Here is a 26,904-nt window from a genome sequence, read left to right as displayed (position 1 = left end):
CTACAGAGCGAATGCCAGGACAGGCTCCAAAATTATACACAGAAACCCTATCTCGAGAAACAAAACAAGAACAGCTTGACTTTTTTTCTTCTTCTTAAATCCCAGTCATAGGGAACAAATGACCGTGCATGGAAAAGCTTAAAGGCAGCAACATATACCGAAAGGTCAAGAGTGAAATCATCCTTAGGCCTTCCTTCCAATCCCATGCTTCCATTTTCCTGATTCAATGCATAAATGGCACAGGGTTTCTGCAAGCAGCTATTCCCTCTAGCAACACAAAACCAGCTTTTTTAAACACTTCCTCATTATTGCAGCCTGACAACAGAAATAGCTGACCAGCCTGGAACACAAAGTATCTACCCCACTGTTCACACTTTAGCTGCTCATGAGTAAATGAGGGCTATCTGACACTCCTCGTTCATACTGTAACAAAGCATGCTGTTGAGTTATGCTCCACAGTAGAGGCTACCTGATTCATGGCCTGTTCCTCAAAGAAGAGAGAAAAGAGAAGAGGGGAGGGGCAGTCCTCCCACACAACTGAAGCCACGAGACTCTAACGCCAAGGGTCAGAACTTCATGGATTCTCCCCACTTCAGTCAACTCTCAGGCTGCTACAGAGAACACATACTAAGAACTAGGACTCACCTGCTGACATGGCCATTGTGGTCCCAGCAACCATGCCCATGGTGACCCCGCTGCCTCTAGGAGGAGGGATGGGAGCAGGGTAGACAGTTGCTGGCATGCCATTGGGCTGCACCACCGTGGTATGGTGAATGACGTGAGGGGGTGCTGCATACAGAGGCTGTGTATAGTACGTGCCTTGCTGTGGGGAAAACAGAGACAACTGCCAGAGGGTCCCAGGGCTGTAGGGATATGATGGAACCAACCCTCCCTAAAGTGTAGGGCATGCCCAAGCATACCTGGGCATACGGGCTCTGCTGGGGGTAGGCACTTCTCACTGGGTACACGGCCGTCTGGTAGGGGTTGGGGGAGGAGGAGTATGGTGGCACAGCTCCGCTGGTTGGGGAACAGGACACTTTATAAGGTGTACCAGGAGTGTAGCCTGAAAGAAAGAAGTAAAAAGCCTGAGTTAACCCAGCCAATGCCAAACAAGGACAACTATGCAGAGAGGAGCCAGGGCTACCACCAATCATGAACACAATGAAAATCTGTTGCCACTGAAGCCTTGCCTCTCTCCTTTAGTAAGACCTGGGCATCTTGGCTCTCTGTTTAAGTATGTATGTATAGTGGTGAGTTCTGTAGAGCATATGTACAGAGGAACCTGTCCTGCCTTGCTGGAATAGAAACTGCTATGGCCTCCCTCAGTTTAACTTGGGATAATGGCACACACATCTATTCATCCTGCAATTAAGGCACAGAAGTCTATCTTAGGGAATTAAGCAAGTATACACAAAAACTTTACTACAAGCAAGCTTATCTCTAAGTTGTTCGTTACAGCAAAACTAAAACACCAACCAAACACTAAAGCCTGACAAAGCACTGTAGTATAAAGATCTGAGTCAAGGGGAGTAGGCTGAGTTGCATCATCCTCACCAAAGATAAAATGAAAATAACAATAAAGCAGAGTATGAAACAGAAGACATGAGAAGATGTTGAGGAAATAGTTCAGCTGCTAAGAGCACAAACTGCTATTCTTGAGGATCCAAGTTCAGTTCCCAGCACCCACATTGGGCCACTTAAAACCACCTTTAACTCTAGCTCCACAGGCTCCAACCCCCTCTTTTGCCCTCCAGGGGTACTGACTTACACAGAAAAACCCACACACAAACACACACATAACCAAATAATTTTTAAAAGGAAAAGAAATACAACATATAAAGCTATGTGACAAAAGGGGAAGAGAAGATGGAATCTTTCAGGCCTGTGAGGCTACTTCCAGAATCTGTACTCTCAGGTGGCAGGAAGGTGAATATGTAGCCTGACTCCACCCACTAAAGTATCTCATCAGAGCCAGGAGCTGCAGGCTACAAGATGCATTCAGAAGCTGAGGAAGGGCAGACTAACCAGTGACTGGGGAAAAGCAGAGAGTTCAGACACCTGCCATTGGCCAACAGTCATTCTCTGGAACATCCAATGGGAACCAATTGCTGATACACAGGACAAACTCCAAGATAACTGTATTTACTGAAAGCCAGATGAATACATGCTGCAGATAGCTAACAGGAAACCCTAGGAAGAATCCAGTGATTGAAAACTTCAAGGCAGTGGCCAGGGCAGGAAAACAAGAATTTCCTGACTTGCTGGAACAGAAACTGCTATGGCCTCCCTTGGCTCAACTTGGCATTAACAGCACATACACTTCTTCATCCTGCAATTAAGGTCCTTTCAAAAAATCAAGCACAGACTGTGGTGGCAGAGTGCAACCATCCAAACACAGCAAACATCACACTGCACTCTGAAGACAGCTTCCTATTCTCATCAACTCTATCCGGCAATGAGTGTGTTCTGAAAAGGCCATGATGGCTTTCACGTTCTTGTTGGTGCAAACTTGTGGCACAGGGCACTCAGCTGTCCATGGAGCATCAGAACTGCAAACTCTCAAGGTACAGACACGTCTCTGAGACGCAAGCAAAACCTCCTAGGGGCCACAACAGAACTTGGAAAACATGTTCACCAGCCTACACATAAATCCTCATCAACAGGAAACTGTGATCTACCATATAACACTACTTATCAATCACTAAAAAAAACTTACAAACAAAGCACAAACCTCACTGGATTTTCAAAGCCAGACACAGAACACATAACAAATAATCATGTACATATCTAACAACCACCTAATCCACCTTGAAAGCAACAGACTGGCATATGTATTTTGAAATTTCAAAGTTTTAAATATCTGGAAGAAATCAGGAAGGGAAGAGGAAAGGGAAGCCCTTCCAGTATAATGGAAGTGTCCCAAATTTTCTTTGGGTGATGGCTCCACAGGACCAAAGTTCAACTGTGAAAATTCATGTCAATACACACTAAATATGTGAATATTTGTGCACAAATTGTGTCTCAATTTTAAAAGAATGAACTGAGTATAACAATTTTAATTTGAAATTTTAATGTTTTAATTATATTATTAGTAGAGAGAATTAATGATTTTCACAATATCTACAAATTTTAAATATATCAGCTTTCAATATTGGTAATTTTCCAAGAGAGTCAAATATACAACTTTTTCATTAGGATTTATAAAACAAGTGAATAGGCAAGAGCATATAAAGAGACTACCATAGCTTAGATCTTAAGAATTCCCAAAAGGCCCATGTAGTAAAGGCTGGTGTGGCGGTGTGGTAGTACAAGAGGTAGCTGCTCCTTTAAGACAGCCTAGTTGTGAGGAGTCTTTAGGTCACTAGGGGTATGTTCTCCATGTGGGCTGTGGGACACATCTGTAGGTGAGTGCTGTTGCTTCATGATGGTATACGCAGTTTTAAGTATGTTCAACTTTATTATATGCCAATTATACCACAACAAATTTGTAAACCGTTTTTAAGTTAGGGAAAACCAATTTAAGATCCCTCCAGTTCTGGGTTCAGTGACACTGCAGGAAGAGCCCCAAATTCTCCCAAGAAAACTTGCCCCTAGGCCAAGTCATGGGAGCAGGACAGCATCTATCTGTCTGTCACAGACAGTGAGCCAGGTCCTATGGTAGACGACCAAGAAGAATGCAACCCTCTCCAGGAGGAACTTGACTGTCAGGAGGAATCATGGGAAGTAGAACACTCACAGTAAGGTGTATGCAGGAGGAGAGGGACACCAACAGAGTGCAGAGAAGGCTGACACAAAAGAAACAGCGGGGATCTGGACAGGGTTTGGGCCCCTCCCTATCAAACCAGTCCTTCACCTATCACAAGCACAATCGTGCCAGACGGAACAATCACCTCACAGGTGACCCCACTCCGCTGTTACAATCCAGCTTCTGCCCCATCATCTCCATGAACTTCAACTGCGCTATCTTGCCAGGACTTCATGTGTGCAAGCTCTGCACTCTAAAAGCGGAGGTGGGAGACAGCGGAGCTGAGGCCAGCGTGGGTGTCTACTCAAAACCAAACTACGAAAGGGGAGGGAGATCTGCCAAGCAATCACCAGCCATGTGAGGGAAATAGCAACACTCAAAAGGCTCAAATGTGTCACACTTTAAGAACAGATGCTGAATGTTAATCTGGAACCACATTCAGAACTTGTAATTTTCACAAGGCTTTTAAAAAAAACAAAACAGGGCCCACTTTCTACATCACACAATAAAAAACAAAAAATAAACAATCACAATAATGATGACTAATTTAGGTATGATAATAGCATTACATATGCTGTTAGAGATATTTCTAAAAATCATCAACATGATGTACGAGAGTTGCTTCAAAATAACCAGGAAAAGTGATAGATGAAATACCAACTTGGAGCTGTGGCAATCAAAGCCAAGTGACAAGGAAGTGGGAACTACATTCTCACAAGCTTGGGTATACACCTGAAATTGTTCCTAGAAAGGAGTAATAGTACGTGTAGACTCTTAGCATTCAGGAAGCTGAGGCAGGAGGATGGAAAATTCAAGATCGTCCTAAGCTATATACAGTTTGACCCCAATTAAACACATACAGTATAGGCTGGAGAGAATGCTCAGATTAAGAGCTATGTCTAATTACAGAGGACCTGGGTTCAGTTTCCAGCACTCACACAGCAGCTCACAAATACCTCTACCTCCAGATCGAGGGGATTTGGCACATTGTTCTGGCCTCCTCTAGCACTGGGCACACATATGGTGCACACACAGACATGCAGGCAAACACTCATACATATGAGTGTTTTAAATCTTAAAGGCAAACAAACAAACAAACAAAACACAAAGGGCCAAGAACACAGCTCAGATAGAGCACTTGCCTAACATGTGCAAGACCCTGGGTTCAATCTCCAGCACTGCAAACAAAAACAAACAAAAAAATCATTTTTAAAAAAAAGACAAAGTATTGTTTAAGGTTAGGCAAGCTGTTACAGATTTAAATGAGGCAAAAGATATAAATTCAATTTTGGAAACAGATTTAACATGTAGCATTAAGAAGAATCTCATTCCAGAAATCCAAGAATATTGGCCATTTCTCAGTGAGATGCCTTCACAATTCTAGGGGCAATGGTTCTTAACCCATAAGTCACTATCCAGAGAACTATTAGGAGGTGGGATATAGGTGCAGAAAATGTTTTACCGGGGATGGAGGGGAGCTCTTTAAAACATGACCCCCTCATAATCTCTTGGGAAGCTACTAAAGGAAATATTCCACAAAAGTAGGAACTAGGAAGAAGTAAGGACCGAGCAAATGTGAGGCAGAAGGGCTTCTGCAGAAGAGTGCTCCAGATTAGGACCCAGGCTAGGCCAGGAGTGAGGCCTCCAAAGGAGCTCCAAGAAAGCAGAGTAGTGGGATTCCTTACGGGCCAGAAACACCACCAAGAGGTCCTGACAGAGATCTCAAGAGTTCTACTGAGCCTTCAGAGGTTCCACGAAGGACAAAGTAGACACAGAGGAAGAAGAACCGCAAATCCATGGCATGGCCACAATAAGAACAGGGCAGGCAAATAAGTAAAAGAGCAGCTAGATCCTTGTCATCCAAAGAGACAAGTCAACAAAAACAAAACAGTAACACTGACAGCCAAGCCAACACCCTGGGAATACAGGAAGAGTCACAACAAAGGACAGTAGTAGAGTCCAATGGCGTCAGGATAGACAGGCATTCAAACACAGTGGTAGCAAACTCACTCACTTTTTCCTTCCTGAGACAGAGTGTCACACAGCCCAGGAAGACCTTGAATTTACTATATAGCAGAACATTATCTTAAATTTCCTATCCTCCTACCTGAGGTTCACTGAGAATTTAAGTAGTGGGGACTGTGCACACTAGGTAGCACTCTATCAACTAAGCTGCACCCCTAGCCCCTTGCGTTAATTTCAAAAAGCTTTCTGAAAGTGTAAGCATCCTAAGATTCTGTGCATACATACCTTTAAGAGAGAAGGACTTCTGTAACTCCAAAGTCTATTAACACTCTAATGCTATTTCCTTTTGCTTATTATTTAAACAAACTTGGATCTCACTTCAAAGACTTAATTATGAATTTAAAAAAAAAGCCAGATGTTGGTGGTGTTCGCCTTTAATCCCAGCACTCAGGAAGCAGAGCCTATATTGTATTTTCACTTACTCTTAAGTATCTTTCATAAACAAGTGTCAAAACCAGATAAGCACTGTAATAACCAGCTTAATGAAACGGTTACTTGCTGTAAGATGCATTGGTTTGTACTTGTGTTTGCCTGATTAATTACTGCCTTACCATAAGGAAGAGGCAGAAGCAGGGCAGAGGCAGAGGCAGAGGCAGAGGCAGGATCCTGTGAATCTGAGACTAGCCTGTTTTACAGAGTAAGTTCTAGACTATTCAGGGCGACATAGTAAGCTCTATCAGTAACTTTTTCCTGAGGCTTTCAGATCATTGATGCACCGGAGCCATTCAGTGGGACCAGGACCAAGAAGACTGAAACTACTAAGTGCCTGGTCTGCCCAAAGACTAATCATGTTCTTCCCACAATACAGCCTAAGTTCCACCAGGGATGAAGTCACAGTTTCCAGGGTCACCACCAGGAGTTAAGCCTTTACTAGCTCAGTTCCTAAGGAGATTACAAGCATGGAAAACCCACACCAGATTTATCTGTCTGCAGCCTAAGTTTATTCAAAACAAAATGACCTCCTCTACTTCCAGACGGAATATATCACCAAAAGCTACCACAAATCCAAAGCTTCTCAGACTCCTGTGACATACACATGGACTAAGAAAAAGGAGTTGAAAGGATGGCTCAGGGGTTAAGAGCACTCACTGCTCTTGCACAGGATCCAGATTTGCCCCCAGCACCCACTAGGCAGCTCACAACCACCTGTAACTCCAGTTTCAGGGGCTTGCCCTTTTCTGGCCTCTGTGGGCACCAAACATGCACATGGTATACAGACACACATTCATACACATACAAAAAAAATAAAAATAAATCTTTAAAAAAGTAAAAAGGATCAGAGCAATGCAAAGGTGCTCAGCAAGTCCTGCAGACCCACTGCCTCTATGCTAGAACAGATCAAGAGAGCAGCAGAACTCACAGAAACTTCCCTTCTTATTGTGTCTACAGTGATGACCTAGCCTGGATCCTCAAAAGAGGGAGATGGCATTTCAAGAACCCATAAAAGAGGAGCACACAGTTCTGATTTACATCAGGAGCCAACAGCACAGTGGGATACCAAGGCCTTCAAAGCTTCCCCTACCTTCACCAATTTCACATAAAAACCTTTATCCCAAGTCTTTTGAAAACAAAAGCACACAAAATCTGGCACAACTACGTCATGAGACTGACAGCCAAAGGGCCTGGCACTCTTCAACAGAGGCTTCCAAGACAGCACCCTGGGTCACTGTTACTCCACATGAGAACAGTCTTAAAAAGGAGAAGTGAGAGAAGGCGGTTTGCACTGTCCTACAGATACCCCCTGCTTTTGACAAGAACATCTGCACTGGCCTCAACAAACCCGAGACTTAGGAAAATTACAAAACTCAGAGGAAAGACTTTAGTCCTTCTCACATAGGCTAGCTCTCTGGGAAGAAACTGGCGTTGGTACAGTAAGTGCAAATGGTGTGCTGCAGCACGAGTGCAAGAAGCACTAACCCACAACAGTGCACTAACCTACGCTACACACATGGGACTCCACATGAACTAAAGCCCTAAATGGACCAGCTAAAACAGCTAGAAGAAAAAGCAAGAAATCATCATTTTGGGCAGGTTTTCGGAATACTAGAAATGTAACCCAAAGAACAGAATAATAACCTCAACAAATTTTTTAAACTGCTCTGTGAAAGATACCCAGAAGGGAGAAAAACTAGGAGAAAAAAACCTCTAAAATCATGAATTTGATAAATAAAATAATTCTTAAAAACCCAGCAATAGAACAAACTCAGTCTCTAAGCAGGTGAGGAGTAGATCTCACTTCTAGCTACTCAGGAGGCTGGGGCCCAGGAGTTCAAGACACCCTGAGTGGAAAGAGACACACACTGGAGGGATGGCTCAGTGATTAAAAATGCATACTGCTTTTACACAAGACCTGGGTTCAGTTCCCAGCACCTATATTGGAAAGCTCACAACTGCACCTTAACTCTTGACCTAGGGGATCTGACGTTCTCTCTGGCTTCTGTACGTGCTACGGAGGGGGAAAAAAAACCCTCACACAGGAACACACACAAAGTAAAAATAAATGAAAATCATTTTACAAAGAAAACAAAGAGTGGGGTAGAAAGATGCCTAAGCAGTTAAGAGCAAGAGCACTTGCTACTCTTGCAGTGCACCCAGGTTCAGTTTTCGGCATGTACATAGTGGCTCACACCACCTATAACTCCAGTTTCAAGGGAACCAACACTCTCTTCTGGCCTCTGTAGGTACTTAACACGCACGTGGTGCACATACTCAATGCTCATACAGAAAAAAGAAAAACAAGGAGCTGGAGAGATGGCTCAGAGGTTAAGAGCACTGATTGCTCTTCCAGAGATCCTGAGTTGGACTCCCAGTAACCACATGGTGGTGGTTCACAACCATCTATAGTAGGATCTGGTGCCCTCTTCTGGCCTGCAGGCATACATGTATGCAAAACACTGTATACACAAGAAATAAATAAAATCTCTTAAGAAAAAAGAAAAGAAGAACAAATATTCAAACAAAGTCTGTAAAAATAAAATTATTGCCTTAAAAAACAAACTCAGTAACTGACACAGTGTTAAAGAAGCACATAACGGCCTTCCCTTTGGAGGGTGCTAGCAGGGACTGAACCCAGGTTCTTGCAAAAGCTGGCAACTGTGCATCACTGATTTTATCTAAAGCTCATTCTACTTTTGTAAACTAAACACTTATTTGTTTTTAATTATGTATGCTGTGTCTGTACCCATATGTGCAGGTTAGTGTCATATCCCCTGGAGCTGCAGTTACAGGTAGCTGTGAGCTGCCTCACATGGGTGCTAGGGCCTAAGATTTGCATGGTAACAACTTCTCTCCACCACTGAACCATCTCTCCACCTCCAGTCCCTCATTCACTTTTTATCTGAAACTGAGTCTAAGTTCTGCAGGCTAGCTTTGAACTTACTCTAGCCCAGGCAGACTTTGAACTTATGATCCTCCTGCTCAGTCTCCAGAGAATCTGGTAGACCAGGCCCAGAAGCATAACTCTTTACCAAGAGTCAAATGGTAAATTAACGTATGAAAAGATGATCAATGTTTGTCCCAGCAGTTCAAAATAAAACTGCGACTGTAAATAATTAGATACCCACTAGCACAGCTAGGATGGAAGACTGATGATACCAGAGCTGCAAACAGTACAGAGGACTAGAACTAAGAAATACAAAACCGAGGGGAAGGTAGATAGCGGTCACTATGGAAGACTGTTTTGGCAGTTTCTTACCTGCCCTAAGAATCAGCTACTCCATCCCTTTGTATTTACTCAGCAAAAACTGAAAGCATATATCCAGACTTATGCTAAAAACATACAAAAAATTTCGCTTGCAAAATGAACTTTAAATGCAAACACTCAACTCAAACAGCACAAATGCCATTAGCTAGCCAACAGATAAGCAAGTGATGTTTCCCACACAATGGGCACAACCTAACAGTGGAAGGGAGGAAGTTCGTAACAGGTACCACAACAGGAAAGTCCAAGTAAAAGATGCCAGTCCCAAAATGACCAAGTCCACTCTTTATGTGATTCCATTTACACAAAAAATTTAGAAAACACAAGTCATCTATCTATAGCAAGAGAGAACACATCTGTGATTCTTTATTTAGCGCCTAGTAAAGTTGAAATGGACAAAACAAATTTTGTTCAAACAGGTATGTTTGCTCCCAAACATGACAGAGATACATGTCACAGCAGAGATGATGAAGTGCACACCACAAATATCTGCAGTTTGTTATGTTACAGACTCAAGCACTGTCTGAAAGGAAGCTAGAGTGTGCGAAGGCCTTACAAAAAGACGGTGGCAGCACGGTTGGCTCCCTGCTGATAACACTACGGCCCAACTGCTCAAGATGTTCCACAGCAGTCTCAACGACAGGCGCGGGGACCAAGTGTGCGAGAGAGCCAGACGAAAATCACAAGAAGAAAGAAGGAACTTTCTGGAGAGAAAGAGGCCACTGTGGGACAGAACTAGGAGGCTTGAGCAGAGACTCCTGTCTTCCAGAGATGGAGGTCATTAACCTTCTTCTGGGCACATTGTCATGTACACTTAAGTGAGCAGGAACATGAACCTAGGACAAAACGCACTGAAGCAGAAAGAGCAAGTCCAAGTTTTCCTCTGGGTATGAGCTGAGAAAGGCAAGTCAGGCTGGGCACAGAAGAGATGGGTAAGAGGCAGACGTTATGAGTCCCAAGTAAGGAACTCATAGGAAGGACACTGCTAATTCCTTTTCTACCCAAAGCTGTGTGGAGCAAAGAACTGTCCCAGCAGCCTCACCAGACATCTCAGCTAGGTCAAAGCATGAGCCAACACCCTCAAAGGAATCCCCTTATCCCAATAGAAGCTGACAACACACCAGTATGTGGAAAAGAAAATCTCGCTAAATAATCTTTATGTAATTCAGAATCAAACAAACTCATTTTCAATTTAAACCAGCAATTTCTCAAATCTGAAAATATTCTCATACACTATATACAGAAAACAAAGTTTGCTTTTTAAAATATAACCACAGCACCGTGGACAGTACTCAATGACCAAACGGTCTTCAGTTCCTAGCATTAAGTCCTATCCTAAGAACAGATATCTGGCACGAGGAATTACCTGTATAGCCCAGAGACTGTGGGGGGAGAAACTCAATAAAGCAAAACTTGTGTGAACTGAGAACTAAGCTTTAATTAAATCATCCACAGGTTCATTTATGAATGTAGAAAGCCACCCAACCACAAATCCTAGTTCCATACCTCCACCTCCCCCAGCTACACACAAGGTATCTGTCATGCAGTACATACCTGTTTGGAAGGTAGGATTTGCTCCAGGGTACATGTTAGGAGAATAGGCAGGAGCTGCTGCGTAGCCCACAGGAAAACCAGCTGCAGGGAAACACACAGCACAATAGTATTACCAATGAAGAAGTGCAACCACCTAAACACTAGGCCTCCTTATTGCTGCTTCTAGAACTCCACAGACTGTGCTCAAACAACACTATCTTTAGTTATCTTCTTGTCTCAGAATTTTGATGAGCCACAAAGAGCCCAGTCTTTTAGATCTATAATTGAATGCTCACATTCTACAACTAGGAGGAAAAAAAAAAAAGACCAGGCAGAAATTGAGTCAGCAGTCCACTGTTCCGAATAGCTGAATCAAGGGGCAGGCATGCAACTTAATGTGGAGTGGCATGTGGGAGGTCCTAAATTCAACACCAGAGCCAAAACAACTTTAATCTAAGCACTTGGGAGGCAAATGCAGGTAGACAGCTGAGTTCCAGGCCAATGAGGGCTACATATAGCATGACCCTGTCTAGATAAAAAGTAAATAGCTAAATCATAATTTTAAGCATAAGGAAAAGAAAGGAAAGGAAGAAAGGAAGAGGGGAGAAGGGAGAAAGAATCCAGAATCTCAAAATCCCAACATCCCTGGCAGTTTCACCCCACAATCACAACATTTGTAAGCCGGCAACAGTGCTCAGTTATTACCCTCACCTGGCTTCACTGCACTACGTCTGAAAGAACCAGGATTCAAAGTGAGCTTGGACCCACCCTAGAGCCTACTTTCTGCTGATAACCAGTGTCTTACAGCCATACATTCTCAGTGGCTGCAAAGATAGAGACACAGTATTATGTTTAAAAGTTAGTAATGTCTGTTCTTGTTCTTAAGCACTGGTTCACACTCCTAAATTCAGTTCAGGCATCTTCACATTTCTGAAGCTCTAATCCCCAGCTCCCTCAGTTCAAGGTGGCCAGTTAACCTCAGCGATGCCCAGAATGGGAAAATGCAATCACAATCCACATAGAAGCACAGGCCGACAAGCTGTTAAAGCCAGGCTGTCCTCACATGAAGTTCAGCTGACATTCCTGCTTCACAATCTGACCTCCAAAGTCTTCCTTAACCCTGGAAGTTTCTGCTGGAGTGGTGCCCAGAATCCCTGCAAGGGCTCAGTTCTCTTCTCCACGAATCCAGGCTGCTCCCCTTAATCCTCGACCTGACTCTCCTCTACCTTAGCAGAACTGGCCAGGTTCTCTGGATTCTTTCTTTCCCACTTCCTTCTCCAGTCAGTAATGCAGTGTGCAGTACACAAATGTTTCATCAACTTTACTCATTTTGGGCATCAAGGGCAATGATTTTTACAAATGTCCTGAGGACAAACCTTGAAAGAACCACTAGAGGCCCAAAGCAAACCGGGTCAAGCAGGATTCATTCACCCACAGGACAGTGCTTAGGTAAAAAAACTTTTTTTTTTTGATCTTCAAGACAGGGTTTCTCCGTAGCTTTTTGGTTCCTGTCCTGGAACTAGCTCTTGTAGACCAGGCCTCCTACTCACAGAAATCCGCCTGCCTCTGCCTCCCGAGTGCTGGGATTTAAAGGCGTGCCAAACTTTTTAATGATTAATTATTGGAAAGTCAGAAATGACACTAATTAGATCATATTCCATAGTTTTCTTCAATAACTGCCACAAAAATAGAAATTTCCTCTTGTCCCTCATACATACTCAGGAAACCCTCTGCTCCAGAGCTTCTTACTAGAGTCCGCCCAACCTTCTGAGTTACAGCTCTGAAATTCAACAGTAAACACACCAACACATGCTTAGTCTAATGAACCGAGCCATGCCACACCTGGTCTGCTGTGGGCACCAGCGCCCCTCTCCATCTCCTGAGGAGCCCTACTTCTTCTATACCCACCTTGCTCCATTCCTACAGCCACATGGAACCCATTCCACTCATCACTCTGACCTAAACTGAACACAGACTACCATGTCCTAGACAGCACAAACCCCAGGAGGCAGCTGTGAACGGCCCTCAGCTGACTGCAGAACTACAGTAGACCAGACTCTTACTCTTTCCAACATCTAGTCTGCAGGCTTCCAAGCAGCAAGGCACGGCAATTCTGTTTCCTTGTACTCCTAAAGCTCTTCCTGAAAGGGTCCTTCAGTTATTACCAAGGCTTGTCCCCTTCAACATCATCAGCTCTACCTCCTTGGCACAGAGAGGCTGGACACGTAGGAAGCAAGTAATCCTAAACACTAGCCATTTTTATGAGACTGGTCACTTTATGATAATGCCTTCAAAGAACATGAACTATGTCAAAAGACAGCACTGGCAGTGCAACCCACAGGGTCCTCCATAGACGTATATAAATACAGCAAAACCCCAATAAAGAAAACAAAAATTCAACTTACATGAATCCCAACTACACTGATAGAATTTCTTAAAACTCAACTCTGGACAGCATGTTGCTGCTATCAAGGCCACGAGATGAAAACACTCCCAAGAGTACAAAACAAATCTCTCTACACAAGCCAGCTGGACAGTATCCTAAGAGCTGTTCAAGTGTTTATTCTCTTGGAATCTACCTTGCTGGTCACTGCCGCCAACACAGTTATTAACGAAAGCCCAAGGCTAATTTACTTACAACATTTGGGGAATAGCAAACCTTCAAATAACTGACACTCATCACAAGGAAGTGGGCTGAATAAGCAAATTCCACATAGATTATTATATTTACATAAAAACAACAGGACAAGCAAGTCTCTGCAAATTGATATAGAAGTGGTTCCTACAATGCATTGTTTGACAAATGCACCCAGCATCTCTTCTCCAGACACAGTTGCAGTCTGGATGGAGGAAAGCAGCCTCTTCCAACTAGGTACCTGATGATGGCTAAGACACCCATGATCAAGGCTCTTCCTACCCAACCACTTTTTGATATGGGAGAGTCTTCTGTTTTGTGTTGATTTCATTGGTTAAATAAAGAAACTGCCTTGGCCCTTTAATAGGACAGAAAATTAGGTAGGCAGAGTAAACAGAACAGAATGCTGGGAGAAAGAAGCCGAGTCAGGCAGTCGCCATGATTCTCTCCAAGATGGACTCAGGTTAAGATCTTTCCTGGTAAGCCAGCTCATGGTGCTAACAGAATATTAGAAATGGGTTAGATCAATATGTAAGAGCTAGCCAATAAGAGGTTAAAACTAATGGGCCAAGCAGTGTTTAAAAGAATACCGTTTCCATGTAATTATTTTGGGTAAAGCTAGCTGTGCAGTAGCTGAGTGGTGGGATGCAGCCCGCCGCTCCTCACTACAACTTTTCTCCCTTTATCTTTCATGAACATCATTGTCCTAAATACTGCATGTGTTCCTTAATCCTTCCCACTGTCCACATAAAGGTGAGTTACAAGCACAATGTGTCAACAACATGGGGAAGAAAAACTAGTGTGAATTCTGGTGGTCTTTTAACACTGCTGTGATAAAACAAACAAAAACCAGACCCTTGAAGAACTCTGAAACCAGCTGAAGTCCTCTTTAAGTCATGCCATACTCCAAAGCTATCTCACCCAAAGGGCCAAGAAAACTAAAACCCACTGAAGTGCATGCATGCTTCCTGAGGACGGTTGGGCTTCTCAGAGCACGCCAGCTTGATAGAAACTCCACACTTCAGGATGAAGACCAGAGGAAGCCTGAGCCTTGCCTATGCTGAAATATATACACATTCTATTTCTGAGTACAGGAAGAATCACAGTTAGCTGGGAAAGGAAGACAGCAACTAGACAACTCAACTTCTAATACAATGTGTGTCACACCCTAAGCAAGGGACAGGATCACATGACAGGAAACAAGAAATAGGTATTGTAAAGAAAAGCAGAACCACAGCAATCCAGAGATTGCAGCCACCAACAAGCCAGCTAAACAATACACTGGAGGAACAGGGAGGGCAAGCTGGTCTGACTCAACACTCTGTAGTAGATTCACACACCATTAGCAAGATTAGTGAAACGGAAACAGGTAGGAAGCTATTCATTCATAAAGAGCTAAGAAAAAAACACAAAACCCAGTGCTTTCACACACTATGGACGGAATCACAGAAGAGGCCAGAAAGCTACTGCTACCACTGGAAAAGAAAACAATCCAAACCCAAGAAGCTCTCTAATGCTGAGCAAATTAAAAACACTACATCCAATCACAGCACGGTAAAAACAAAACAACAATAACAACAGTATCTTAAAGACAACAGAGCACATGGGGGAGAACAGCTATAGAGGCGCATTCAAAGCAAAAACTACTCTCCTAGAAACCAAGGACAATGCAGTTGCATCTTTAAAAGTATGAGGAAAAGTAACTGCCAATACAAAAATCTGTATTCAATGTTGGAGGTAAAAAAAGGGGGTGGGAGAAATTCCTTTCCTCCTAAAAGATACATCAGTTCCCTGGAATCTTATGACTTTGACCTTATATGGAAAAAGACTATACATATGACTGTGCCATAAACTCAATGATACACATTCTTACTAAAGCACACAGAAAAGACAGACAGAATGTGAGCAGAGGCAAAAACAGACTGATACTCAGAAGGGAGGGGAAAAGCTCAGGTGGACTCTCCTCACAGTTCCCAGAGGGACAATAGTTCTGCTAACACCTTAATCTCATATTTCTAAATTCTGGGAAGGTGAGACATAAACTTCTGTTTCAATATACAAAGTATGTGATAATTAACAGACATTATAGGAAACAAACAAAATTACATCACCAAACAAAAGCAAAACAAAAAGTTAACACACCCAATACCACAACCCCCAACTATACATATATACACATTTCCCAACTACACACACCCACACATAACACACACAAATCCAGTGACAGCTACAGGAAATATTTTTTTTTTAAATTTCAAATGACATATTTCAGAAATAGTAGCACATGCCTTTAATCCCAACACTCAGGAGGCAAAGGTAGGCTGTTCTGAGTTTGAGGCCAGCCTGGTCTACAAAGCAAGTTCTAGGATGGCCAGAGCTACACAGAAAAACCCTGTCTCAAAACAAACAACAAACCAGTGGATCTTTAGGTGGACAACAGCATATAAGGACATAGTACAAAAATGTGATATTTTTTTTAAGCTGGACACAATGGCCCACACCTGTAATCACTGTCCAAAAGAGGGCTGAGTGTTAGAGATCAGCCTAAGTTACACAATCAAACCCTGTTCCAAAAAAAAAAGTTCAAAGGCTAATAGAAAATTAACAACAATTTCATTAGTTCAAAAGATGGCAGGAACACTTGAGTTCCCCCCAAACACACACACACACACACACACACAAAATACATACATAAATAAACTACAAACAAAAAACAAAAAAAGCCATGGCAAGGCCAGCAAGACTACAGTAAGTTGCAGTTCAGCAGGTTAAAGCACCTGTGGTCAAGCCTAACACCATGGGATCCACATGGTGAAGGAGAGAACTGATTCCCTTAAGTTGTTCTCTGACCTCCCCAGGTACACCACGGCACGTGTACATAACACACAACAAATAAGTAAAATAAATTCCTTTAAGAAGATGACAAGGAATAAATGAAAATGAAGACCAGATCTTATAAGTGAGGAAACAGCTGAAGATATAGATCTTGCTGAAGACCCAAGTTGGATTCTCAGCACCCACACGGTGGCGCACAGCTGTCCCTAACTCTAATTTCAAGGACCCTAACATCACAGTGTTCCACGTCTGACTACTACAGGTAGGCACCATCCATACACATGATGTACATACATGCAGGCAAAACACTAAAACACATAAAATAAAAACCAAACAAATATATGAGGAAACGATAATAACAAACAATAATACCATTAATTATTACCCAGACAGCACTTGGAGGAAGAATTCCCTCCATGTCCCATCAGTCTTTATGTTTAATTTATGCTTGCCTAAGACCCTATGAGCACATAATCCACATATCCAACACCCTGGCTACTAGGACCTAGTATCCATCAGGGAAACTGAAATACCTAAACCAAAAAATATACAAGGTAAAGAAGTAAAGTATAAAACACTAAATAAATGATACTTAAGATTGCTTCAGCATTACAGAAGCTTTCTCTCTCAAGTGATTTTTACAATATAACCCACCTAAAATAATGGTTTGCTCTAATAATCTTCTGACCGTGGACTGCTCAGTAAGTGACAGCCAAAGGGCCAGAACATACACCACGGGTTTGTCAGAGCTGCCCCGTGCTGAGCACACCCCAGAGCCTCAGCTTGGATCTCCACACAGGATGTGCCAACCCCTGCCTGCCTGAAGAGCAACAAAGTTAGCCTGTCAGCACCCACAGCCTGGCCCACCTAAAGAGCAGCGAACTCAAGTCTTAGGCGAAGACCAGCAGGTAAATTAACTTCATGGGTGTTTGGTTATTGCTCTGGCTCCAGATTCATTCAGTATCCTCTTCTGCTATTTAAACTAGTGTTAATACTTTAAAAACAGTAGGTCTGCCGGGCAATGGTGGCGCACGCCTTTAATCCCAGCACTCAGGAGGCAGAGGCAGGCGGATCTCTGTGAGTTCGAGACCAGCCTGGTCTACAAGAGCTAGTTCCAGGACAGGCTCCAAAGCCACAGAGAAACCCTGTCTAGAAAAACCAAAAAAAAAAACCCAACAACAACAAAAAAAACAGTAGGTCTTTCTTATCACCAAATTGCTTTTCATCAACACTGGAAAACTGTCCCCCCTTCTTCTAATTTCTCTAAGTCCTTCTGCTATATTACTCTCAAAGTTTTTAAGCAGTCTATTTCCTCTCTTAAAAAAAAAAAGTGTTTGTGTGTACATTAGAATACGTACATATATGTAGGTACCTACGGGGTGGAGGGCTAGCAGAGGGTATCAGACCTCCTGCAGCTGGAGTAACGGCAACTGTGTGAGCTGCCTGATATGGGACCGTAACTAAGGGCCACACTCTCCCCACTGAGCCATCTCCGGTCTATTTCCTCTAGCCTTCACTTATACTGCACTCGGCTTCACTCTCAGCAGTGCTCTATGTTCACATTCCTCTAGATCTCACTGGACTAACCACCCCGGACCCCCTTTCTTTTAGTTTCAGTTATTTCTTTCCCCTTAATCCCTCTTCGCTTTGTTCTCCACTTAGAAATTTCTCTGTTATGCAAGCATTCTACACTTTCTTGTGACATGGCTTTTCCCTGCTAGTTCTGACGCATCAGTTATTCTGACTGATGACTGTTTTCTAACAGCACCCGTGTCTTGTAATAATTTTGTGTATGAGCAGGTAGTACTTGCTGCAGGAAGGCCAATCAACCTATATCAAAGACAAATGCAGTAATTCTGCATTTGCTGCTGCCAGGTACTCCAGAGATTATGCATCAGGGTGACTCTGCTTAATGTTTTCAACTTCTGGATGCCCCCACTAGGAAAGACTAAGTAAGAAACTAGAGCCTCAATGCCCATGAATGTCTCTAAGCACTTAGGAAAGACTGATCCTCAGAACCCGTACAGACACACAAACTTCCTTGTGGAGGCAGCAAATAGACTCTGTCCAACCCTTTAGTGGGAGGCCCAATCTCAAGACTGAGGCGAGATGCGAGTGACTCTAACTCCCTGCACACGGAAGATTCTTAACATCCTTTTCTGTCCCTATTTTTGGACTGCTAGAAGGATTCCACCACCAGCAGCAAATGCTCCAGGACAGCCAATATCTACAGCTCTTTGGCCGAGGGAGCTGGGTTTGCATCACTTTCAAATCTCTGCCATCTTCCAAGTTCAGTTTCATTCCATTTTCTTAGAGTTTTGTCACAACATGGTTTTCCCTAGTCAAAGTATTTCAAACCCCAGAGAGAGAGCTGGACATGGTGACAAGCCTGTAACATCAGCTACTTCAGGAGCTGAGGTACAGAGATCACAAAGTCAAACTGCTTTGGCTACACAGTGAATTCCAGGCCAGCCTGAATCTGTCTCAAAACTACAAAAGGGGTAAAGATACAGTCGGCAGGAGAAGTGTAGCATCCAAAGGCTATGGATGCTTACATCCATCTGTAATCTTTGACCAAAGTTCCCCAGTGTTTTGCTTTAAGGCCTCCCTCAGCTCAGCTCTCACTGACTCCACTCACTCAGAGTGAGGATACTGTCCAACAGGATCTCCTCCCTGTCTAGGGAGATGGAAGCCACGTTCACTAGGACACAACCCAAGAAAAGTGTGGACAGGGGTTGTAAAATGAGGTTCCTACTCAAAGGGGCTGAACCTCACAAAGACTGAGAAAGTAAGATAAATTGAGAGGTAGAGAAAGAAGGTCCTGGCCCCACCCACAGGAACTACCAGCTCTAGACAAGGCCAGACATCTCTTGACTTTTCTGTCTCATGAATATTCTTTCCTTCCACAACTTGAATTAGGTTTGTCCACTGTCTTAAGGTTCCTACTGCTATGATAAACACCATATCCAAAGGCAACATGAATGAGGAAAGGGTTTATTCATCTTAAACTTACAGTCAGCATGAAGGGAAATCAGAGCAGGAACTGAAGCAAAAGCCATGGTAGACATTGCTTACTGGTTGGCTTCCCATGGCCTGCTCAGCTTGTTTTCTTATACAGCCTGGGACTAGGGGCGGCACTGCCCACAGTAACCATTAATCAAGAAAAAAACTCCACAGGCAATCTGGCGGGGACAGTTTTGCAACTGAAGGTTCCTCTTCCATCTAGCTGATACAAAATTAGCCAGCACATCCACTGTAAATGTTAATGTTACATGGCCATAAAAAGTGTTCAAAATTCAATAATGAAAACAAAAGTCAATTTGCTTACCTGGATATCCAATTCCTTTGGCATTTGCATAGGGAACCCCAGAAGACCCAGGGCTATAAACAGGATTCATGATTTCAAGAACTAAAAAGGGGGGAAAAAAGGTGATTTAGCCCAGTTCTTGTTTCCAGAATTTCTTCATTAGCCTCAAAGAGCAGGCAACAAATGTTATTCTAGTCCACTATAAAACAATGTATTTTTTGCTGCTCCCAAACAACAGAGAATAGAAAATAAATATTGGATGTTCCAATAACCATAGGTAGTATTTTCTCCATAACTCTTCAATCCATCAGAGCTAAGGGAAATGATACCTAATACAGCCCTACTTAAGATACAAAAATTCTATAATTAACCTCAATGTCAGAGTTAAATCAAGACATATCCAGAATATAAAATATCATGCAATTGTTTTTAAAGGGTTCGAGCCTTTCTTAGTGACAGCCCTTGTTTAGAATGTGCAAGGCACTGACTTCAATCACACACTAGAAAAAAAAAAAGGCTACCAGGAGCCTAGCATGATAGCTCTTCTCTGTAATCCCAGCACTAAGGAGTCCGAGGCCAGAGGACTGACTGCCACAAGTTCAATAACATTCTAGGCTTGTGTGACAGTCTGTCTCAATAAACAAACAAAACGTATAATAGTATGTGAAACAAACAGGGCAAACTACTGCATCGTGCACTATGGTGCTAAATCTACACTCACAGACGGGTAGATGCACCCCCAGCATAGAACAGTCAATCTTGAAGGAAACGCATAAAACATGTAATCACCCCAAGACTCCTTTTAAATGTATTTTTCCTAAAAGATTATTGTCCAGACACACTGTCAACTTGCTCAACGTTTTGACATTTACTAATCTTTTCTCCTGCAAAGTTCAAGAATTTGCACAGCTATCATTCTACCCCATCTCCAAAAGAAGTAACACTTCATTAGTATCTCCAAGAAGTGCCTCTTAATTCTATCCCCCAATGAGATCGAGTGTGAGTCTGCACTATTCTTCATCTGGTAACTCACTTGCTGACTAGACGTTAAGAATTGAGGTAATCGTTAATTTAAAATGGGAGGTGTAACAGGGGTTGGGGAACTATCACTGTTTAGCTTGCTGTGAAACCTAAAACAACTCTTTTAAAGTTTCATTTGTATGAGAGAACACAAATACACATGTGTGTGGGCGTCCATGGAGGTCAGAGAAGCTGCTGGATCCCCTGAACCCGAGTTACAGGGAGTTGGGAGGTCCCTGTTATAGGTGCTGGGAAACAAAATTGGATCCTCTTCAAGAGCAGGAAGTGCTAGTAACCACTGAAACATCTCTTCAGCCCCCAAAATTGCTCTTTTTAAAAAGTAAAAATAAAAAATAATTAGTCTGGGCCTAACGGCCTACAACTACACATGAAGGAAGAGACATGAGGATCAGAATTTTAAAGCCAGCCTACTTCACATCCTGAGTTCCCAGACACTGGATAGTACAGGCCTATGAATGGAGAAAACAAGAGCCAAAGGCATAACAGAAGCAAAGTCAGCAGTGTGTTTTGTCGTACGCCTTTACGTGGTAGTGTATGTCTTTAGTCCCAGCACTCAGGAGGCAGAAGCAGGATCTCTGTGAGATCAAAGCCAGCCTGGTTTACAGAGTGAGTTCCAGGACAGGATCCAAAGCTACACAGAGAAGCCCTGTTTGAAAAACCAAAAAAGGAAGGAAGGAGGGAGCGAGAGAGGGAAGAAGAAAGGGAAAGGGAAGAAAAGGGAAGGAAAGGAAAAAGCAACCGCCAATCCTCATTCCTCTAAACTGCATGGTGCTTCTGTTTCAGCTGTCACTTCTCAAGAAGTAAATTCTTTCCAAACTAATTTCCTAATCTGAGCAGTAACTGGATTTTACTTTCTTTTTTTTCCCCTTAAAGATTTATTTATTTATTATGTACACAACATTCTTCCTCCACGTATGCCTGTAGGCCAGAAGAGGGCATCAGATCTCATTGATGATTTTTGTGAGTTACCACATGGTTGCTGGGAATTGAACTCAGGACCTCTAGGATAGCAGGCAGTGCTCTTAACCTCTGAGCCATCTCTCCAACCCCTGGATTTTACTTTCTTAATGAAGTTCAAGATAAGCACAGTGCCATGGCTACTGAGAAAACAAGAGCAAATCACAGTTCTCTTCTAAGTTTACAGTCTAGAAAAAGCACCATCCAATACTTTCTTCAAAAATGAAAAAAAAAGATACAGTAGCTGAGATTTTTACTTCACTTAACATGTAGGTTATAACTATTCTAAGGAGTAAGAAAAACTGTGATTAACAATGTTTGGTACAAACCACGGTAACGGCCAAAAGAGAAAAGGGTGCTCTGAGGACTGAGTGCAGAGAGCAGAAGTTGGTGGCACTCCTCCAAGAGGAGCGCAGTGAGGAGAATCGTGGTAGCATGGCCAGAGCCATGAAAGGACAAGAGGCATTTCAGAGAAATCAGATTACTCCGGAGACCGATGATACATTTCCTAACGGGATTAAGAAGTCTCACGGAATTAAAAACTGCAGGCTGGGACTGGGGAGATAACTAAGAGGCAATGCACCTACCTACCTGCCTAGAATGTTCCACCCAAAAAGAGACAGATAAAATAGGACGAGACTGATAAAACAGTACAGTTCCCCTTCCAATCGGGGCAAAATGTCTTAGTGTGCTCAAGTAAAAGCAGTAACAGTTCTGGGAACAAATAAATGCAAAAGCCCTCCTTGAATTATTTATTCAATGGCGAGAGTCCCTCAAAGACTGTGAGCCCAAAAGCCGTGGGAAATCCTGCGTCTCAGTCTCCCTGCATCTCCCAGTGCTCAGCACAGAAGGAGCGCACAAATACCTAGCTAATACAGACAGTACATGAGACTCCTAATAACAAAGCTTAATTTAAGGCATTTAAAGTCTCACTCAGAATTATCAAAGCACATCTGATTAGCAGATGAGAAATGTAAACCTATCACATCAAACAACTTATATATACCCTCATGTGTTACTCTCCAAGTGTCAAATAGAGCCAATACCTAATTTCCAGTTCACAGGAACATCAGGCAGTTTGAGGAATACATGAAATGAGACTATGAAACAAACCACGCAAACCCAAAAGGAGGGCACTGTCAAGGGCAAATGGCTGATCTTCAATGGTATTAACACAGGTGAGGGAGGGTGTTTGAGATAAAATTGGATTTACACTAAAGACAATAGGCAGATTTTGTTTAGATTCTGATTTATATGGAAATCTGAAAAAGAATTTAAAAAAACATATTTTAATGATATAGCTCGAAAATGAACACAGGCTGAGTACTCAACAGTGTAGTTATTTATGGTGATGGATCGTGTTTATATCAACTACGTAAATTTTAAGAAAGACAAAAGAATATAACAATATGAATGACACCTGTAATTTAAAGCATGTCTTTAGAAAGGGCAAATACTGCAAAAGGACAGTAAACTTTACTTCATCACGTGGGGAATATGACTGCACACAGTATCTCCATTTATAATGAAAAAACAAAGAAAGACCCAGAGAGCCAATCTGCCTGTGCTTCTGGTGCCAGTGATCACACAACCACAACCAATCCCTATTCTGAGCTGGTGCAGACCAGATCCCTGACCTCAGCTGAACACGGGTAGAATTCGAAGGTCTCCTGTTTGCAATTACTTAACTGTGGGAACACTGTGGGTGGTTTGATGCCTGTATCAGAACACACCAACCACACACTTACCTGTAAAAAGACTACAAGGATTCCTCAACTGTAAATTCAGCAAGCATTACAAGCACGTCTTTAAAATGACTTTCTTGAGTTTTCTCAAGAAACTTGTTTTTATGGGGTTAGGGATTTAGCCCAGTGGTTAGAGCACCTAAGGCTCCAGGAGAAAAGACAAAATTACAAAATAAGGCAATCAGGACAGGTTTTTATTGTTTTTATTTATGTTTGTGCCTTGTGAGTGAATGCCATGTGTGTGAGAGTGCCATGGGTGTCATGTAGGGTGCCGGATGCTTTGGAGCTGGGGTTATAGACAGTTGTGAGCTGCTTGAAGCAGGTACAGGGAAAAGAACTTAGATCCTCTGCACGATCAGGACGCACTTTGTTTGAACTGCTGAGCTATCTCACCAGCCCCAAGTCTCAGTCTGAGAACATACCACAACCTAAACATTACTGAAGCAGTAATTACAAAATGTTCAAGGCCTGATAGTCTAGTGTTTCATAGCAGCAGCACTAATTTCAGAGCTTTTTAATCTCTCTATCCAGAGGCACCAATAAATAAGATAGACTCTTTAGAGAAACAAAATCAATAGTGGAAAGTTCCAGTGATGTCTGATAGCAAGGAGAGTATAAATCTCACAAGAAAACTCTGCACTCCACCCCCAAACTCAGCTTTCACTACTGCCTGTGACCTCCCAGGGCAGCAGAGAACAGTCAGATCTCAAAACACAGGCAGAAGCAGGTATTATTATTGTTACATTGACATGCTCTGAAATTGTTCGCAACCAGTCTAGAAAAATTAACTCACTACAAGTCAGGGAAGACAATTTCCTTAAACCATAGGACCTACAAAAAATTATTTTTAAAAAGCACTTGTTTTCTTTTTCTCAACTTCAATCACCTATCTCCGCAGTGTTATGCTACTTCTTCCCCAGGGTTTGAAATCACTTTAATGCAACGGGTTATGTTATCATCGTCTCTAACGTTAAAATGGTTAAAAGGCAGGTGTAGAGCTAGCCCAAACCAATCTGTGGCCGCTTCCTCCTCCCTCTGGGCTTCCATGTACTGGCCTTACACTTGCATTCTTGAAGGAGAGTGGAGGGCAATCCTGGCAACTGCTTCTCAATCACCACCTAGGTGAGCACAGAGGCCAGCAACTCAAGCCTGCAGCACCCGTCTACCAGACCCTAACTTTTCATTTGTTTCTGGTCACAACTAATTTTAATATCCTTAAAGATTTTCTTGCATGTCAAAATATTCCAAAATGCTGCACGAGTAAACTACAGATACTACCAAAATAAGCCTGCTTTACACAAAGACTTAAAGCAAAATCTTGACCAATTTCCACCATGGTAGCTACGGCATTAGGAAAAGTAGCCTAGGTTTCTCAAATCTTGGCTGTCAAAGCAAAAAACCACCCATTACCTCTGGACCTACCGAAGTTTTAAAGGCTGTCTAGTATCTTGCACCAAACAGTACCTCCTTTATTTAAAATCGTGTTATACTTCAGAAAGCAATCTCATCTTACACAATGCGAAGTGGAGAGTTTAAGGACTAAGAACGACAACCACCCTTTTCTTTAAAAAATAAAATGTAATGTGTGTGTGAGCACGTGTGAACCTTTTCATTAGAAAATCTTCGTGCATGCAAAACACTCCCAAGATATGTATATGACTGATTAAACACCAGATCACACAAAACAAGAGATGCTGTAAAAAGAGAAACACCCTGCTGTGGGCGCGCTAGCACGGTGTCCTTTCCTTTTTTTTTTTTTAAGATTAACCTGGACCGTGCCCCGGAACGTCCTTTGCTGGCTAAGGTACCCTCCAAAGCCTGCGTTTTCCTGCGAGAGAGGACGCTGGGCCTGCGGCGCCCAGCACCCTGAGCCGCCCGCAACCTTCCCATCCCGGCCCTGCACAGGCCGCCCCGCCCCCCCGGCCCGCGGCGGACAAAGCGGCGCCCCGGCTCCCCGCGCGGCCCGACCAGGCGCTGCACAAAGCACCGCACTTCCGGCCCGCGCCCGCCCGGAGCCGCCGCCCCCATGCTTTCCGTACTTACGGTGGCCTGTGCCTCCGGCACCGGCGCGCGCCGGCCCGAGCCGGCACGGAGTGTGGCTCGGAGACGGGCAGTGCCCAGACGACGCACAGACGCGGCCGAACGCTAGGCCCGCGCTGCCTCCCGCTCGCCTGGCCGCGGCCCGCGCTACCGCCGACGCTGCGCAGACACCGCAGCCCACGACCTCACTTCCGCCCGCCGCGCGCTGGCCGGGGGCGCGCCGGGCACGTGACGCAGCTGCGCGCACGCGCGCGCTCCGGTAGGCGTGCGCGAGGTGCCCGGATGCTGGCACGCGCGCTCGGGCCCCGGGCCTCGGTTCGGTCTCTTTTGGAAATGTTGTAGAAAAATAGTTAGGGCCGGTAGTAACTTCGGGAGAAAATGTATGCCGATTCGCATTATGTTTACTTAATAATTCTTTTTTTCTTTTTTTTGTTATTCTTTCTTTTAAGCTTTTCTCTTGTTATTGTTTTGTTTTGAACCGTGATGGCCTTGAACTTACCTACCTGCCTGCCCCTAGAGTACTGACGTTAAAGCAACAAACCATACACAATACTAAGGTTGTATTTCTGTTTTCAATTATGCGTATACTTGTGTAGCTGTGTGTGGGTTTGCTCGCTTGAGTGATGGCGGAGGGTTGGGACAGAAGAAAAGGCTTGTGATCTTCTCCAGGAGGAGTTTTGAGCCGCCCAGCGTGAGTGCTGGGAACTGCGCTGAGCCATCTCTGGGACACCCCAACCCCCTTCTTAAAGGATTTATTTATGTTATTTGTGTGTGTGTGTGTTGTATGCCTGTATGTATGTACACAGCTGTGTGCCTACTTAATAGCCCTCAGAGGTCAAAGAGGGAGTTACAGATAGTTGTGAACCACCGTGTGGGTGGGTGCTGGAAATCGAACTCGGGTTCTCTGCAAGAGCAAACAGCAAGTGTTCTTAATTCTTAACCACTGCGGTGTCTCCACACTCCACCCCCTTTTCTTTTTGAATTCCTATCTCCATTCCACTGCCACCCCAAGATTGTTACCTTATTAAGCTTGTGTCTGTCACAAGAGCTAGGAAACACCAAGCACTTAGGGCAAGCCCCAAACCACACTATGTTTACATAGCAGAAAAGCCAACAGAAAGAATACATGCCGGGAAATGTATGAGAATAAAGAGCCGGGCATGTGGGTGAATGCCTTTAATCCCAGCATTCCCGAGTAGAGGCAAGTGTATTTCTGTGAGTTCCAGGCCAGCCTAGTCTACAAAGCAAGTTCCAGGACACACAGGATTATTACACAGAGAAACAAAAACCCTGTCTCAAAAAAGAAAGAAAGAAAACAACACAAACAAACAAAAACAGGGA

At 43.4% G+C, this 26,904-nt stretch overlaps 1 protein-coding gene across 4 annotated transcripts in view; it reads right to left on the bottom strand.

The window, feature by feature from the left end:
- Fam168b (family with sequence similarity 168 member B) overlaps positions 1-25,776 on the bottom strand; it is a 31,755-nt gene extending 5,979 nt beyond the window's left edge. The window contains exons 1-6 of one of the 4 annotated variants that reach the window (XM_075980493.1): positions 25,567-25,776; positions 19,802-19,882; positions 11,025-11,105; positions 4,888-4,923; positions 921-1,063; positions 646-844 (exon numbers count right to left, since the gene is read on the bottom strand). In XM_075980493.1, coding sequence (XP_075836608.1) covers positions 646-844; positions 921-1,063; positions 4,888-4,923; positions 11,025-11,105; positions 19,802-19,871 — 529 coding nt within the window. In that variant the 5' untranslated portion in view covers positions 19,872-19,882; positions 25,567-25,776. The remainder of the gene's footprint in view (positions 1-645; positions 845-920; positions 1,064-4,887; positions 4,924-11,024; positions 11,106-19,801; positions 19,883-25,566) is intronic. The other 3 variants (XM_075980490.1, XM_075980491.1, XM_075980492.1) reach the window with 3 other exon arrangements.
- Between the last annotated feature and the right edge of the window lie 1,128 nt (positions 25,777-26,904).

This window comes from Microtus pennsylvanicus, chromosome 7 (assembly GCF_037038515.1).
Source record: "Microtus pennsylvanicus isolate mMicPen1 chromosome 7, mMicPen1.hap1, whole genome shotgun sequence".
Classification (NCBI taxonomy): Eukaryota; Metazoa; Chordata; class Mammalia; order Rodentia; family Cricetidae; genus Microtus; species Microtus pennsylvanicus.
This window is presented reverse-complemented; position numbering and strand designations above follow the sequence as displayed.